Source organism: Heterocephalus glaber, unplaced genomic scaffold, assembly GCF_053883595.1.
Source record: "Heterocephalus glaber isolate CG9 unplaced genomic scaffold, H.glaber_assembly_v1.0 deba00001532, whole genome shotgun sequence".
NCBI classification, from domain to species: Eukaryota; Metazoa; Chordata; class Mammalia; order Rodentia; family Bathyergidae; genus Heterocephalus; species Heterocephalus glaber.
Window position 1 is genome coordinate 19328679 of NW_028258330.1, and position 17270 is coordinate 19345948.

At 36.2% G+C, this 17270-nt stretch overlaps 1 protein-coding gene across 4 annotated transcripts in view; it reads right to left on the minus strand.

The window, feature by feature from the left end:
- Atrn (attractin) overlaps positions 1-17270 on the minus strand; it is a 195146-nt gene that overhangs the window by 124081 nt on the left and 53795 nt on the right. For all 4 annotated transcript variants that reach the window (XM_004840725.4, XM_087188714.1, XM_021254994.2 and 1 more), the window contains 2 exons: positions 3509-3592; positions 1612-1725 (listed from right to left, as the gene is read on the minus strand). In XM_004840725.4, coding sequence (XP_004840782.2) covers positions 1612-1725; positions 3509-3592 — 198 coding nt within the window. The remainder of the gene's footprint in view (positions 1-1611; positions 1726-3508; positions 3593-17270) is intronic.

Consider the following 17270-nt stretch of genomic DNA (forward strand, 5'->3'; position numbering starts at 1 on the left):
CAAAGCCTCATGCTTTTTCAGAGGTGAGTGAATCTACTGTGTGTGACTGATTCATGGTGGGGGTAGGCCCAAGGGCACTAGGATTAAGGGTGTGAGTGCTACCCGTCCTAAGTAGTCTGAAAAGGTAAAAGGGGCAGAAAGACACTGTTAAGGTCCCTTGTTGCTGTTGCTACCTACCTCTGTCTGCCATGATTGTTGCCCCTCTGCCATGTGCCACTCTGCCTTGAAGCCAGCTGATTATGAACTAAAATCTTTACATACTGTGAGCTAAATAAACCTTTCCCTTTTAACTTTTGTTGTCTTAGCCATAAGAGAAAAGTAACTAAGACAATGTGAAACGTTAAATCCCAGAAAACATCCTTGCTCTCAGTTCGAATATAGGCTGTATTGCACTCTAAGCAAAAAGAGTGGAGAAATACAAGGGCAAATCAGTCCTTGATCTCCTGTCCCTTGGCTTCTCATGTACTGCTTATTATATTCCTCACCGAGATGGAACATCAACTAGACTAGGCCCAAGTGAGGAACACAAGAAATATTTTGTTGGCCTGATTTCTTTTTTTTTGGTTCCAGGGATTGAACTCAGGACCTTGTGCTTGCCAGGCAGATGTGGCACCAATGAGCTAAATCCCTGGCCCTGGCCTGATTTCTTTTTTTTTTTTTTTTTTTGGTACTGGGGATCCAACTCGGGTCCTTGTGCTTGCGCAGCAGGTGGCAAAACCACTGAGCTAAATCCCCGGCCCACCTGATTTCTTTTTAAAGTCAAGGAAATAAAATGTTTGAAGGCGAGAGATCTAGAAAGTCAGCTGCTGATGAAAAAATGACAGTTATGGTTCCCTAAGGGGATACGCCCTTTGAAAAACATATTGTACGATACTTTATCATGTAAGAGGAAGAAAAACAGTTTTGAATTCTCATTTAGAATAAACAATGCTACTTACTGTAAATAAAAACTAAAATACCCAAACAAAATCAGAATACCCCATATAGTTGGTGAAACTGTTTTAACTACTAATGTAAAGTATACTTGTTGAAAAAAAAATCATCATACATAATTGGTATGTTCCTCATTCCTAGCAGGTAACCACTGTTGATTTTATGTGTATTCTAAAAAGTTTCCCTCACTCATAATAATATATATACATGAATGTGTGCATGTGCATACACACTGTATTTGATTTCAAGAAATAATTCTTAAAGGACTATGCAATAAAGAACACACAAGAACAAAACCAACATGGCTTCTAAGATTTTTCACAGAAATACGAATTAATACAAAATGTAAGCTTCACTACCACCATCAGATAGCTACAGAAACCAAGTTGGGGCCGGCACATAAATGACAGACTCCATAACTAGTACTCATTCAACACAATAAAAGTGTTAGAGGATAATAAGGTAAATACAGTAATAGTGCAGTCCAAGAGATACATTTATTTTTTTGTGTTTTTTTGTTTATTTGGTTTTTGGGGGTTTTTTTGGTACCGGGGATCAAACTCAGGACCTTGCACTTACGAGGCAGGTGGCGGCACCACTGAGCTAAATCCCGGGCAAGATACATTTAAATTTAGAAATCAAATAATGATTGCCTAGTACTTATATGACTGAGCTTACCTAAAGGCAGCAATTAGTGGTGCATAAATTGAGTCTCCATCATAAACATATAAATGGTCCCAACTACACTCCGTAGCAAAATGATTAAAACGAAGTCTCATTATTCTATTTGGTCTAAAAAAAACATAAAAGGTTATTTATAGTAATCATCATAAAAACATTTGAAAAAACAAAGACTTTTTAAGAATTTACCAAGAGATATATAATATTTATACTATATTTATAATATAATATAATATTTATAATTTATAATAAATATTTATATATAATATATAAACAACATTCCTTCATTTGTCAAAGATTTATTTAGTACTTACTGTGTGCAAGAGGTTAAACATGCAATGAAAAACAACATAGGTGTGGTCTGTGACTCTCTGGGACTTACAGTCTATTTAGCAGCCAGTCTTTAACACTCTCTGAACCCATCCATTAGCCCTTCCATTGCTCTGCTTCCATCCTTAATCAATTTAAGATTCCATACAATAGCATTTCACAAACACATCTCTCAGTTTTCTAAACATGCCTGCTCTTGTGCCTTTTCATGGCACTTCCAGGCAGAAGTCCTGGCCTAGAGGAAACTATTTATCTGTTCTGACTTAGATCAAATTCAAAGAAACCTAAGCTGTACAGTAAAAAGTCATACTACTGGGCACACTGGTTTTAGTACTGGCCTCTGCTCACCACTTCACATAGCATTTCGATTCCATCAACACTCCTACCACTGGCTCTCCCTCTTCAAAATTACAAATTCTCAATGATTGTTTCAAACTATTCAGTCCCACCTTCCTACTTATGCTGAGTATTTTTTTTGGTACCAGGGATCTACATGGAATATCTTGACAATGTTCCTTGAAATTTTTATTTTCCAAAACAGATAAACCTACCTACTTCTTCTACTTTTCAAATATTTAACATTTCCCTCTCATCTGAAACCCACATTTAAATCTGGTTAAGTATCACATATTTTAGAAAACAATAAAACCAAAAAAAAGCCTTAGATTTGCAAAATGCAAAACAATGCTACTCTTCTAACTAAAAATTTCTTTAAATAAGATGTTTTCCATAAAAATGACATTTATGTTAACGTGGTGTGTTAGTAATTGTTGCTTTTAAATGATTAGTAGGTTTCTTGGTTTTACCTTCTAAAATGGTAAACACAAGAGATACAACCCACATAAACAAAAGTTACTTGGAATCTCCAAAGCTTAACAGTATAAAGAGATCCTGAAACTAAAAAAGTTTGAGAAATACTGCATTAAAGGTCTGCTGTGAAGGGAAAGACAAAAAGAAGGAAACAGTTGGGGGGACACAGGAGGTCCAGAGAAGGAGTTTAGGTGGTCATGTTTATTCTCATGTTTCTGTCCACAATAAAAATAGGCATTCAGGGGCCTAAGGACAAAGCTCTATGTGTGAGGTCCGGGGAGCCATACTCAGCACCATTAAAAAAATAGTATTTAGAAAACTGATACAATATTATAATTTTATACTGTTTTAAGCATTAAAAACACTTAAATAGGGCCGGGGATTTAGCTCAGTGGTTCTGCTGCCTGCCTCGAAAGTACAAGGTCCCTAGTTCAATCCCCGGTACCAAAAAAAAATAAAACAGAAAACACTTTAACAGTCTTGTAAACTATTATAGTTGAAGATTTACAAATTTGTGGTGTTTACTATTCACTTGCAGCATTAAATCAACTTGAACCTGTTTTTAAAAATTAACAATGAAAATTAAGAAAAATAAAAACATTCCTTGCCAAGAGAAAGTTATTAAATAAAAAATATCTTCAGTACTTTATGCTATAAATTGTTCATCTCACTTGTAGGAAAAGTAATGCCACATTGAGCTCTATCCTATAAATAAACAAACAAACAAACAAAAAAGTTAACCATTTCTACTTACTGTCCTTCAATGAGCCATGTGCACTTCGTTTTATATTTATAATTTCCAGGTCCATCTGTTACAAACCCAGAAGATCCAGTTAGTCTGTAAATTAAATTAAGAAAAAAAAAAGGTCAGTTTTCAGAATTTCATGTATTAATCTTTCTTAATGAGCAATATAATACAAATTAGGCAGATTGGGTACATTAATGTATATCATAATAAAAAATGACTAGATAGTCATATTCAGTGAGTGCACAAATTTGAATGAAGCAAAGATTTGCTACATACCTAAAAAGTGGCTATAAACATTATAACCAACAGAGATGAACAAAAAACTTACCTAACCTTTCAGCAAATGCTTCCAAAAACTAACCTTTAAATAACAGACATCCAAAGAGAGACCATCATTTCTCTAGGCTTTACTATGGCTGAATTTTACAGCTGGAAGAACTGTAGCCATCAAGCTATAAATTTGAATACAAAGCCAGCACCAAAGATGACAAATCAAAGGAAGGCAAAGAAGAGTGGTACCAATCATCCACAGAAACCACTCTATTTTAGACTTTTAGTTTTATGGGTAAATAAATTTCCCATGGGAGGGGGTTGTGTGCGTGTGTGTACGAAGGCTCAAAAAGTTTAATGGCTATCTACTATGCTTGTTTTGCTTCTAATAGTTTCCATGGACATCACATGAAGAGATTTAGGTATACCAAACAGTATCACTTTTGGAAAAGAAATGTCATTTGTATTTTAAATGTTTATTTAATATATTTAAATATACACATATACAAAATTCTATAGAAGGGCCAGGGATTTAGCTCAGTGGTGCTGCCGCCACCTGCCTCACAAGTGCAAGGTCCTGAGTTCGATCCCTGGTACCAAAAAAAAAAAATCTACAGATAATATAGATATACTCATAGACAAGCTTTAATTAAAGAACAATTTCTCTTTGTCATTTATTCACTCCAATTATTCCCACTTACTCCCAACCCAATAAATATTTAACTACCAGCAAGCATTATTAACTATTTTTCTTCATTCTCACAAGCCTATAACATTCATGTGGTTCTCTTAAATAATTTTTGGTTACACAATTAATTATTATATAAACGTTTCTACATCTTTCTTTTCTCACTCAATAAAACCTTGAGGAAATCTCTCCAACTAAGTAGGCATTAGCCTAATTCATTCTTTTTCATGTAGCACAATATTCCAACCTATGGAAGTATCAATTTTCCATCTGTCCCCTATTAACATTCTTTTTGTTTTTCAGATGGTTGGCCTTATAAATACTACTATAATAAATCCCCCTCACATATGGCCTTATTTGTGCTTTTATTTCTAAGAATAGAATCTTAGGAGAAAGATTACTGGGCCAAAAGGAGTAAAAAAAAATTCACTGCTAATAAAGCTGCCAAATTATTTTCTGAAAGGCTATAACAATTCTCATTTGTACCACCAATGTATGAGAATATGCTACCCACATTATCTCTGTATTCGGTGTTCTTATTTCTCTTAAATTTTGCCTATTTTAATTTGAAAGTTCCTGCATATTAGTGAACAGTCCAGTAGTTACTGAAAGGTTAGAAGATTTGAAAGAAGATAAAAAATATCAACCTAAAGTTTCAGGTCAAGTTTGATGGTGTCACTGATGAGATCTAGGTATAGATATGAGTTCTGCCTGGCATTAAGGAAATCCAGTTCATCAGGAGTCACACAAAGGCATCAAACTGAAACATAAAGGCATTTCAATAACAAGGCCAGAAATAGAATAAGCTCCTTGTTACTACCAATTTCTCAGTTCAAGAATACACTGAGGATAATTCTACAATGGAAACAAATACAGGAAGGATAGGGAAGCCTTCCACCGGTGGCAGGTTTCAGAAGAATCATCTAATAATTAATTTACTTGTTATTACCCAATAATGCAGCATATAAAAATCTCAATTTTCTTCATCTATTGAAATTTTCTTTATGGTCAAGTACCGTGAACACTGACAAACTTCTTTATATGCATATATAATTAAGTTCGCTGAATACACTATTCAATTCCTTATATTCTTATTTTTATCCTCTAGATCCAATTCTAGAAACATTCAAATGCCACACTATGACCAGTCTATTACATCTCACATTATTTTTCTTTATATATTAAGTCATTTATTCACACAAGCTTATGACTATTTGATTCCTATAAATTATGCCTTTTATCATAGAAGTGCTCACTTACCTAATTTTATTCCACCCTATCTATTATTATAACTACTGATTTTTTGTTGTTGTTGCTCTCGTTTTCTTGGTCCTTAGATCTTTCTCCAACTCTTCATTTTTTATCTTTATCAAGTTTTAAAGTTTGTTTTTTCTAAATAAGACCTATTTAGGCTATGCTTCTTAACTTATTCTGACAGTGTTTTACTGGCACTATGTAATCTATTCACATTAGAATAACTGCTATAGTGATATGATCCCTTCCAAATTCTTAAACCAACCCTAAATGTGGAGACATTTGCATACAATAAAATAAAGCTACCTTAAATGTACAATTTGCTAAGTTTTGATAAATGTATACACATATGCAATCCTCCTCAAACAGGATATAAAACAGTTCCATCACCGCCAAAAGTTTCCTCACACGCCTTTGTAGGTAATTCCTCCCAACCTGTCTCAAATACTGAATGTATTTCTAGCACTATAGAACTTGATTTACAGACATTTTTGTGTCTCACTTCTTTTGATCAGCACAATGTGTCAGTACTGTGTGTCTCAATACTGTAGTTTGCTCTTTCATATTGCTCAGCAGTATTCTATTGTATAAATATACCACAACTCTGTTACCAGAGATTGAACCCAGAGCCTTCATACTGAGCTACATCCCCAGCCCCTTTTATTTTGACACACGGTCTTGGTAAGTCACCCATGCTAGGCTCAAACTGGAATCTTCTTGCCTCAGCCTCCCAGAGCATTGGGATTACAGGTGTGTGGCACCACACCCAGCTACTACCAACTTCTTTGTTCATTCTCTTGATGACTACTTGGATTATCTAGTTAAAGGCCCTCACAAAAAAAAGCTGTGAAGACATATAGTATACAAGTCTTTGTGTAAACATGTACATACATTTATCTTGGACAAATACATAAAGTGAAATTTCTGTGTCAAAGTATAGATATGCATTTAAATTTGTAAGAAACTACCAAACTATTTCCTAAGCAGTTGTATCTTATACTTCTATGTCAAAGTAAGAGAGCTCAATATACTCCCCACTGATGCCCACACTTGGTATAATCAGTCTTTTTCTAGGCCATTCCAGTATGTGTTGTAATATCTCATGGTTTAAATATATATTTCTCTGGTAATTAAAGATTTTGAGCATCTTTCAGGTGTTGATAAGTCATCCGCATGTATTATTTTGTGACAGATTGTTCTTATTTTTGTTTGAGGGGTGCCATTTGTTTTCTGAGTTACAAGATTTTTCATATGTTCTAGATGCTAGCTAGTCTTTTATCAGGTATGTGTGTATAGATAGATACTTTTTTTTTGTAGTATGAGGATTGAACCCAGGGTCCTTCACACATGCTAGTCAAATGTCCTACCAGAGGTATACCCTCAGCCCTTTTTAAAAATTCTATTTTGAGACAGATGTCACTAAATTACCCAGGCTGGCCTTGAACTTGTGATTCTCCTGCCTCAGTCTCTCAAGAAGCTGGGATTACAGGCAGGTACCACGATGCCCAGTCACACAGACATTTTGCAAATATTCTTCTATCTTTTTATTTCCTAACAATGACTTTTGGGGGGGGGGAGGTTCTAATTTTGATGCGTAATTTTTTCATTTTTTAATTAGTCTTTTCTGAGGCTTAAAAAAATGTTTGCCTATACCAAAAGTAAAAAGATTTTTGTTTGACTTCTTTATCATTGTATAGTGTTAGCTTTCACACTTAAATCTTTAGTTCCATTTGGGTGAAGGTTTATATCTGGTATAAGATAGAGATCAAGATTAACTTATTTTCCATATGAACATCCAAGTGTTTTTTGTTTGTTTTTTTTGGTAATGGGGATCAAACTTGGGACCTTGCCCTTGGGAGGCAGGCACTGGAACCACTGAGCTAAATCCCCAGCCCTCAAGTATTTTTTGAAAAGACTCTTTTCCTCACTGTCTACTTTGTGTATGTGTGTGTGTGTGTATATATATATAAATCAACCATCAATGTGTGGGTATGCATATTTTGGGATTTTGTTCTGTTTTGTTGATGTATATGTTTATCTTTATGCTAATACAATACCTTGATTGCTCTAGTTTTATAGATGGTCTTGAAACAAAGTAGTATAATTCCTTAAGTCTTTTTTTTCCCCAAGATTATTTAGGTTAATTTAGGCTAGTCTGGGCCCTTAGTAGTCCCCTATACCAGTGGTGGTGAACCTATGGCATATGTGCCATAGTGGCTTGTTTGTATCATTGAAGCTCTAACAGGTTCGCCATCATTGCCCTATATACTTTAGAATCATTTATCAAAATCTACAAAAAATAAAAATTTTGCAGGGATTCTGATGAGGGTTGTATTTAATCTGTGATAAATTTGGAGATAATATCCTTACAGTCCATAAATATGGCATATCCCTCCATTTATATATAACTTCTCATATCTTTCAGCAAAATGTTACAGATTTCAATATAAAAGTTTTGCATCTTTTATCCCTAAATATTTTGATTTTAAAAAGCTAAATGATATTGCTGCTTTGATATTCTATTTCTTGCTAATAGAAATATAGCTGATTATAGAATCTTGTATCCTGATGCCTTGATATATAGAACTTAATAGTTCTAACATGTATTTTTAAGATTATGATTTTCTACCTACATTAGCATGTCATCTATAAAGTTTTACTTCTCCCACTCCTCGAGTCTAGGTGATTTTTATTTATTCTTCTTGCCTTATTTGCACTTGCTAGGACCCCTGTTCAGTGTTGAATAGAAGTCATGAGAATGGGCATTCTTTTTTTTTTTCCTTAAATTCTTTTATTGGTACATTTTAGGTATATAATACGTTTACATTTATCATTGGGTGCTTGTACCTGTACATGATGTATCTTGCTTATTTTTTTCCCCATTACCTGTGCGCCCTTCACCCCTTCCACCCTTCCCTATTTATATAGACTTTGTTTCCATTTTTTTTCTTTTCTCATAATTTCTCCTTTCCCTTCTTTCCTTTCCCCTTCCCCTCCCTTCACTCCTACCTCTTTGGACCTTTTCTTCCTATTTCAAATTATCAATTATTCATTTCAATCATTTTAATCCTTATTTACACTGTCAGTTTCTCACACTAGAGAAACTAGAGAATGGGCATTCTTGCCTTGTTTCCAATGTTAAAGGAAAAAGAGTTCAACTTTTCACTATTAAGTATGATGCTATTAGCTGTAGGCATTCTACAGATGCTTTTGATCAGCCTGAAAACGTTCCCTTCTATTCATCTGCTGAACATTTTTTTGGAATGAATGCCTGATGTGTTTTGTAAAGAGCGTCTTCTGCATCATTTAAATGATCATATGACTTTTCTCCTTTACTCTGTTAATGTGGTGAATTATGTTGACTGGCTGATACAGTGTGTGCCTGATTCTTCAGTGTTAAACAGTTGTGCACTCCTGGGGTAAATCTCACTTAGACCTGATGTATTATTCTTTTACTATATTGTTTTAAATGTTTGCATGTATAGCCAGGAGGGATGTTAACTTATAGTCGTCTTGTCTTATAGTGTCTTTGTCTTGTAATGTTGGCTCATGAAGTGACTTGGAAAGTGTGTGTGTCTTAATTTTCAGAAAAAGTGTGCAGTATTTCTTCCATTAATGTCTGATATAATTTACTGGTGATGCAATCCAAGCCTGGAGTTTTCTTTGTGTAACGGTCTTAAATCATTAATTCAATGTACTTGATATAGGGTTATTCAAGTTCCCTACTTCTTCTTATGTCACTTTTGACAATTTGTTTTTCATGAAATTTTTCCATTTCTTCTAAATTGTCAAATGTATTGACTATGAGCGTTCCCTATATGTCAATTAGGCCTAGTGCTTTCAAATCTTTTTGTTGTATGAATTACTAAGAGACAAATATAAAGATTATTCCTGTCATCACCAGGGGGTGTTAAAAAGTAAGAGTTATTGCTGGGTATGGTAGCATATGCCTATAATCCCAGCACTTGGGAGGCTGAGGCAGAAGAACTGCCTCAAGTTTGAGGCCAGCTTAGGTTACACAGTAAGGCCAACCTGAACTACAGAGCAAGGCCCTGTCTCCAAAAAAAAAAAAAAGGTATGGTGACACCTGTAATCCCAGCTACTCAGGAGGCTGAGGAAGGAGGATCACAAGTTTGAGACCAGTTTCAAACTCTGTCTTGAAATAAAAAATAGAGTAGTCTGGAAATGTAGCTCTGTGGTAGAATGCCACTACGTTCAATCCTTAGTACAGCTCAAAAAAAAAAAAAAAGGAGGAGGAAGATACTGATGAGCAGCAGTATATCTGCAAGGTCTTAAAAGTGCCTCTCCAAAGATTGTTCACTGGTTTGCAAGAAGCAAAAAAACCAATATAAATCACACCATGGCCAGGAGTAGTGGCACATGCCTGTAATCTCAGCACTCGAGAGGCAGAGGCAGAGGCAGGAGAATCGCCTCAGGTTCGAGGCTAGCCTGGGCTATATAGTAAGTTCAGGGCCAGCCTAAACTACAAAGCAAGACCCTGTCTCAAAAAGCAAACAAACAAACAAACAAAAAAACAAATCACACCGTGGAAAAAGTATACAAGAGAACAAAAACAACATTAAAAATAAGGGACAGATGGGCATCATGTACATCTAGAGGTACTATCTTAAGAAGAATACCCTATCACCTATGCAATATTCTGGCAAAGGGATGTATAACTTGAATCTAATAACAATGAAACAAAAGCAAAATAAGGAACTAGATTAAAAGAGGAGGGATGTGGGCCGGGGATTTCGCTCAGTGGTTTCACTGCCTGCTGTGCAAGCGCAAGGACCAGAGTTCAATCCACAGCATCAAAAAAAAAAAAAAGAGGAGGGATGTATTGATGAAAGAATGTCAATACCATAAAAAAGCAGACCACATTTACCCTTTTTTCTTTCTTCCACACAAACATACATATACTGTGTGTATATGTAATATTTCCCTTAAACTGTTTAAGGGTAAGTTTTATATTTATCATTGCTCTTGACCCTAAGTAGTTTACTATATACTGTTTAAGAATAGACAGTTTTAAGAGACTGAAGTCTTTCGTTAAAAAATGAGGTCTTCTTGCACACCATGCTGGCACACTCCTGTAATCCCCGCAACTAGGAAAGATGAGGCAAAAGGATCACAAGTTAAAGGCCAACCTGGGAAACTTAGTGAGAGCCTGTCTTGAAACAACAACCAAAAAGATAGAGTTTTGCTTTGTTGCTTAGGGTAACCCTGAACTCCTGGGCTCAAGCAATCCTCCTGCCTCTGCCTCCTGAGTAGCTGGGACTACAGGGACATATAACGTCTGGCTAAAAGCTAAACCTTAAGGTACAGTTTTAATCTTCAATTAATCTTCAATTTAACAATATACAATACTGTGTCTAATCTCCTGTTTGTATTCCACTTTGTCAACTGACCCAAAACGCACTTCACATAATTCTCCCCTTCTAGTAGAAGATCCAGATTACAACCAGGTACTACATCAAATTGTTATGTCTCTTTAACCTGCTTTAATCAAGAATAGACATTAGCAAATTTTTTCTGTAGAAGGCCAGATAGTAAAGATTTTCAACTTTTTCTATTAAGGATCTCTATTTCAACTACTCACCTCTGCTGCTGTAGCAGGAAGCAGCCACTGACAATGTATTCATGAAAGGGAGTGGCTGCATTCTATAAAATTTTATTTATATAAGCAAGCAGTAGGCCTGATTTAGCCTGATCATTATAGTTTGTTAACCAACCTCTGATCTAGAATATTTTTAACACCATTTTTTTTGTTGAATTTGAAGTGACTTTTGTATAAACATTATATAGTTTTTTATCCACTCCACCAGTCTCTCCTTTGATTAGCATATTTAGCTCATTAACATTTAAGGTGATTGTTGAGAATGTTAAGGCTTAAATTCTGCTTCTGTGTCTCTCTTTTTGCCTTCCTAGGAGGTCACTTGAACTTTTTTTTTTTTTTTTTGGTACCAGGGATCAAGCTCGGGTCCTTGCACTTGCGCAGCAGGTGGCGAATCCACTGAGCTAAATCCCCGGCTCAACTTGAACATTTTTGAAGATACTGTATTAGGGTTTGCCAGAGAAACCACCAATGGGATATGTGGAGTGGATTTATTAGGGGAAGTGGCTCATGAAAGTATGAAAACTGAGAAGTCCCAAGGTTTGCAGCTAACTAGGGAGGCCAGTGGCACAGCACAGCCCAATTACAACAGACTGAGAAGCAGGGAGCTGACAGTATAACTCTCAGTCCGAGATCAAATGCCTGAGAACTTGGACAACGTGTTGGTGCAAATCACAGAGTCTAAAACGAAGAGAATCTGGAGTTTTGATGCCCAAGGGCAGGATAAGTTCAGTTTCCCAGTTCCAGAAGAAAACTAAAATTCACTTTTCACTGGACTTCCTTTTCAGTCCACTAATTCTAATGCCAGTATCTTCTGGAAACCCCACCAACGTACCCAGAAATAACATTTTACCAACTATCTGGTTCTCATTCATTCTCTCTTATTATATGTGTCTGTCTATCCATCTATTCTCTCTCTCTCTCCCTCCCTCTCACTGCCCAGGGGCACTCTACCACTGAACTGAGCCCTTTTCTTAGTTTTTATTTCCAGATAGGGTTTCACTAACTGGCCAAGGCAGGACTCGAACTTGTGGTCCTCCTCCCTCATCCTTCCTTCAGTGCTGGGGTTACAAGTGTGCAATTCTGTGCACAGCTCTCTTTTTCAGTCTTGGGAACTGAACCCAGGGCCATGCACATGCTAGGCAAATACTCTACCACTGAGCTATACTCCTAGGCCTTACACTAACCACAGAGATTTCATCTTCATTTATTTATACTGTTTTTTAATTTGTCCTTAGTTTTCCAGGTGATTACCACAATATAAACATGATTTGTAATAATGTACATGCTAGTAACAACATTTTACCAGATTGAGAAAAGTGTGGAAACTTCCATTCAGGTCCTTTATCCTCTTTAGTATCATCTTTAGTATTAGATGATCCTATATTTTTGATCCAATCACCAACTTTGGCTACTAAAACTCCAAAGGAAAAGAATCAAGCCTATTATTTTATGTATCCATACTTCTGCTCTCCCAACCATTCCTTCTTTCTAATGATCCAGGCCTTCTTTCTTTATCATTTCCTTTTTGTTTAAAGAATTTCCTTTAATCAATCTTTAAAAGTAACAAACACTTCTACTTTTCCATCATCTAAGAATGTTTTTATTTCCCTTTAACTCCTGAGGGATAGTTTTAATAGATACAGAATTCAAGACTGGCAGTTCTTTTAATTGTTGAAAAATAATAATCCTTCTGATTTCCATGGTTTCAAATGAGAAACCTGCTGACATTTGAATTGGTATTCCCTACAGGTAATATATCATTTCTTTATGACTGCTTTCACAACTTTTTCTTTGCTTTTAGATTTCAAGGGTTTAATTATGATGCATCTTAGCATAGATTGCATCAGATTTATCTTTATGAGGTTTACACAGCTTCTTGGATCTTAAGTTATGTTTCTTTTGCCAAATATGGTAAGTTTTCAGCCACTATTTCTTTTAAATACTTTTTCAGTCCCACTTTCATTTTCCTTTCCTTTTGAAACCCCAATTATATAAAAGTTAGCTCCTTTGTTATTGCTTGACGGGTCATTTTTTTCTAGACTGCTTTCCCTCTGTTACTTAAGTGAATTCTGCTCTGTCCTCAAGCTTACTGATTCTATCCTCTGTCATAGCCACTCTGCTATTGAGTCTACCCAAACAGGCTGTTACTTTTTCTCTAGTACTAGGCTGTTCAGTTCTAAAATTTCCATTTGGTTCTTTTTAATTTCATTTCTAATTTGGTTCTACTTAAATTTTTTTAGTTCATCACTGAGATTTTTTACCTTTAAAATTTGTTTCAAGGTAATTTTGAACCATTTTTATGATTTTAAAATCCTCACCAGAAAATTACAGTACCTGATTCACCTTGTGCTGGTGTCTGTTGATTGTCTTTTCTTATTTAAGTTATGGTTTTCTTTGTTGGTGGTATGACAATGTGATTGTTAATTATGATATGTCAAGTTGACTTGAGTAAGAACCACTTAGAGATTAGTAAAGTTCTGGATGTGCCTGTGGATGACTGACAGGTAGACTAGCAAAAAATGAGGAGGGGGAGACCCACCTGGGATGTGGGTGGCACCAACCAATAGTCTTCTAGCCTGGACAGAATGAAAAATGAAAAGAGGAAGCTTTTTGGAGGAGGTGCCATTGCCTCTGCACCAGTTTCTTCAGCCTTCTAGCACAGACACTTTGGATTTCAGTACAGACACAGACTCGGCCTGGTGGGTCTAGAGTGAGCTTCCAGGCCTTCGATGGACTGCTACTAGATCTTCCAGCTTTCCAGCATGCTGACAGCCATTTTGGATTCGTCTACCTCTAATCATGCAGATGGCCACTGTGACCTTTCCTCTTCTGATCCTGCAAGCCTATCTAATATATTAATTGTTCCTCTACAGAACCCTAATTAACACTGTTTTCTACTGTATTTTGAACATCTGTCTATTGTGTTAGGAGTTGCTTGCATAGGATCTTATTAAATCTTTTAGTTTTGCTTTTAGTATGTGTGTCTTGATCGTCTTTTCTGGGTTACTGTTTCAATGACAAATTATTTTTCAGAGCCTTTGTTATTTGGCCTACTTTATCTGGTGCCACTGGATTCCCAATAGTCCCTGCTTTAGCCACCTGAGTAAGCAAATGAGCTTCCCCAAACCAGGATGCCAGTAATCTCATAGTGGAAAAGTGCAGTACCCTTAGCTTGCTCCAGCCTCTGCCAGCTTCTCAAGTGTCCCGGTGTCTCTGGGTCGAAAAGGAAAGCCTTGAGCTCACAATGATAAAAACAAAGAGGCCACTTCCCATAAAGAGATCCCCATTCCAAATCCACCCACTTGCCTATGTCCCTGGATAGAAAGAGAATGGATCAGGACCACGTGATCAAAGAGATTTCTTGGATCTGGCTATTTTTTGTGGCTGTGTCCATTTCACAGGTAGTGTCCACCCTGGTGTCAAGGGGTAGGGAAGGAGAGTCTCAAGTACAGTAAAAATATGCAGAGGCCTCTCAGAATGGATTGTTTACTACACCTGGGTTTCTTTTGCTACTTCTACTAACCTGCCTTGGTATTTCTCAGTGGAAAAGGAAGTCTCAAAACACTCAGAAAGGGTGAGGAAGGAGTGCTTTCTCTCATGTTATGTAGACAGAGTTAGGGTTAGACTTTGCAACTGATGTCCTTTGCCAATGTTTTCCAGCTCACCTGATTTTTTTTTTTTTTTTTTTTTTTGGTACTGGGGATCAAACTCTGGTCCTTGCACTTACGCAGCAGGCAGCGAAAGCACTGAGCTAAATCCCCGGCCCTCACCTGTTTTCACAGGGACCCCCATTTGATTCAGAGGAGGAATATGCCTACATGGACCATGTTCTGTTGCTCAGTCAATGGATTAGGAAACACCAAGTCTAGGAGACATTTTTCTTTTGGGTAGGAGGAATATAAGATGCTCTGTGGCTATGTTCTTCTTCAAATCCTGTGGTCCCCAACCAGCTCACCTTCTTACAACCTTCAAGAGGTCACCTTTAATTATCTTTTGTACCAATTTCAAGATTTACAGTTGCACTTCACAGGGAGGAGCAGGGAAAAATGAGTCTAAACTCTAGATCATCTAATCTGTACTGGAAGTCTCTCTGAGCCTGTTCCAATTATCTGTTCTCTCGATTTTCAGTCACTTTTTTCATTTTTACATGTCTGCTTATTTTTTATTCAATGCCACACTGAGTTTTATAACTATGTTAAAATATTGTTATACATATATGCAAATATATAGTTTTATATTATATAGTGTCACTACATAAAAACCATTCAAATAGCTTGAAGCAATACTTGATGCTATCTTCCTCCACAGCTTTACATTTGCTCCTACCATGCAATGAAGCTAGGAGCAGATCTTTTTAATCCAATCAGGGATTGAGGCTTCAGCCTTGGTAAAAGCCGATCTATTTTGAGTTCACCCATAAGCACAGAGTATACCCATTCTTCAGGGTTCCCAACTAAAGGCGTGGGGTGTTATCCAATGTGGTTCTGTCTTTGCAGGCCCTAAACTCCAATTCTGTCTCCCAAGCCCTACCTGACTACCAAAACTTTCCTTAGAAATTAAACTCTGCTACAACTTTCCACTCTACCTCTTAGCTGTACAATGCAAATCAGCCAAAAAATCACCCCCAGGAAAAAAAAGCTGTACTAAAAATACCTCTTTGAGCTTACCTTCTCTCTAGAACTTGGATCTTTCAAGCCCTTTTTTCTGCCATGCTTGCTATCTAAAGCTTCAAATATATTTTTAAAAATATTTTACCACTTTTCTGGTTGTTCTCAATTGGAGCACTGGCTTAGGAAAAGCTATTCTACCCTGGTAGAAACGGAAATCTCCCCCAATAATATATCTTATTGATATGATGAAAAGATGTTCTAGGCTCATATCATAGAATTCCTGCTACCAACTTAAAATAGCCCTTTTTCCAAAGTACCCTAAGGTCCTTGTAGTGGGAATTATGTTAGAGAACACACACTGACACTGGAAATGTTCAACAATACCTAAACTGGTTTTGAGGATTTTCAGTAGAAAAAACTAGAAAACAACTTTTTAAAAAAGATAATTCAGCATAAATTCATACTGATACCATAAACTAAAGTTTTCAAGACTCTTAATCAAATTCTATGATTCTATATTTGTATCTCTCTTTTCCACCCCAAAATTCGGGTCCCAAACCTAATATAATTATCCACTTGCTTCATAATATGTACCTCCAAAATAACAATACCAATAATACCACCTCTATATGATTACAAAAACCGGTATATGATATTGTTGTAGGTCTTTGATCTTAGGGATATACCCCACCTGAAAAGTACAAATTACTATGTTTTAAAGTAACTTGAAATAATCCATCTGCTTTAGCCTCAAACATGATATACATGTAAGTGCACTTATTTCATCGTGATTTGATTTTGCAGAATTGTCTTATTTTCAATTAATCTGCATAATTTTAAACCCTAATCCACAAAAGAAAGTAGCTATTGAAATTTAGCTCCCATCTCTGGGTCATCCACCCCATTCCCTTACTCTCCTTAAAATAACCATTCTTTTTTACTTTTTTTTTTGGTACCGGAGATCGAACTCGGGTCCTTCCGCTTGCCAGGCAGGCAGTGAAACCACTGAGCTAGATCCCCGGCCCAAAATAACCATTCTTAATAGTTTTGGGTCTATCATTCCATTGGTGGATCTATGTGTAGATACACAACAATGTGTTTATGTATTTACAGATCCCACCTTTCTTTACAAAATGGTAGTATAAAATACCACTACATTTTTCATTTAACAATATATTTTGGGGATGACTCCACAGCAGTATATAGATATTCCCTATTCCTTTTATAGACATATAGTACTCCACTGTGTGAACATGGTATGTATTACTTAGTCCTCAAATATGAGCCCAGAATGAACTGTTATTAAATTTTGTTTTATAATTTATG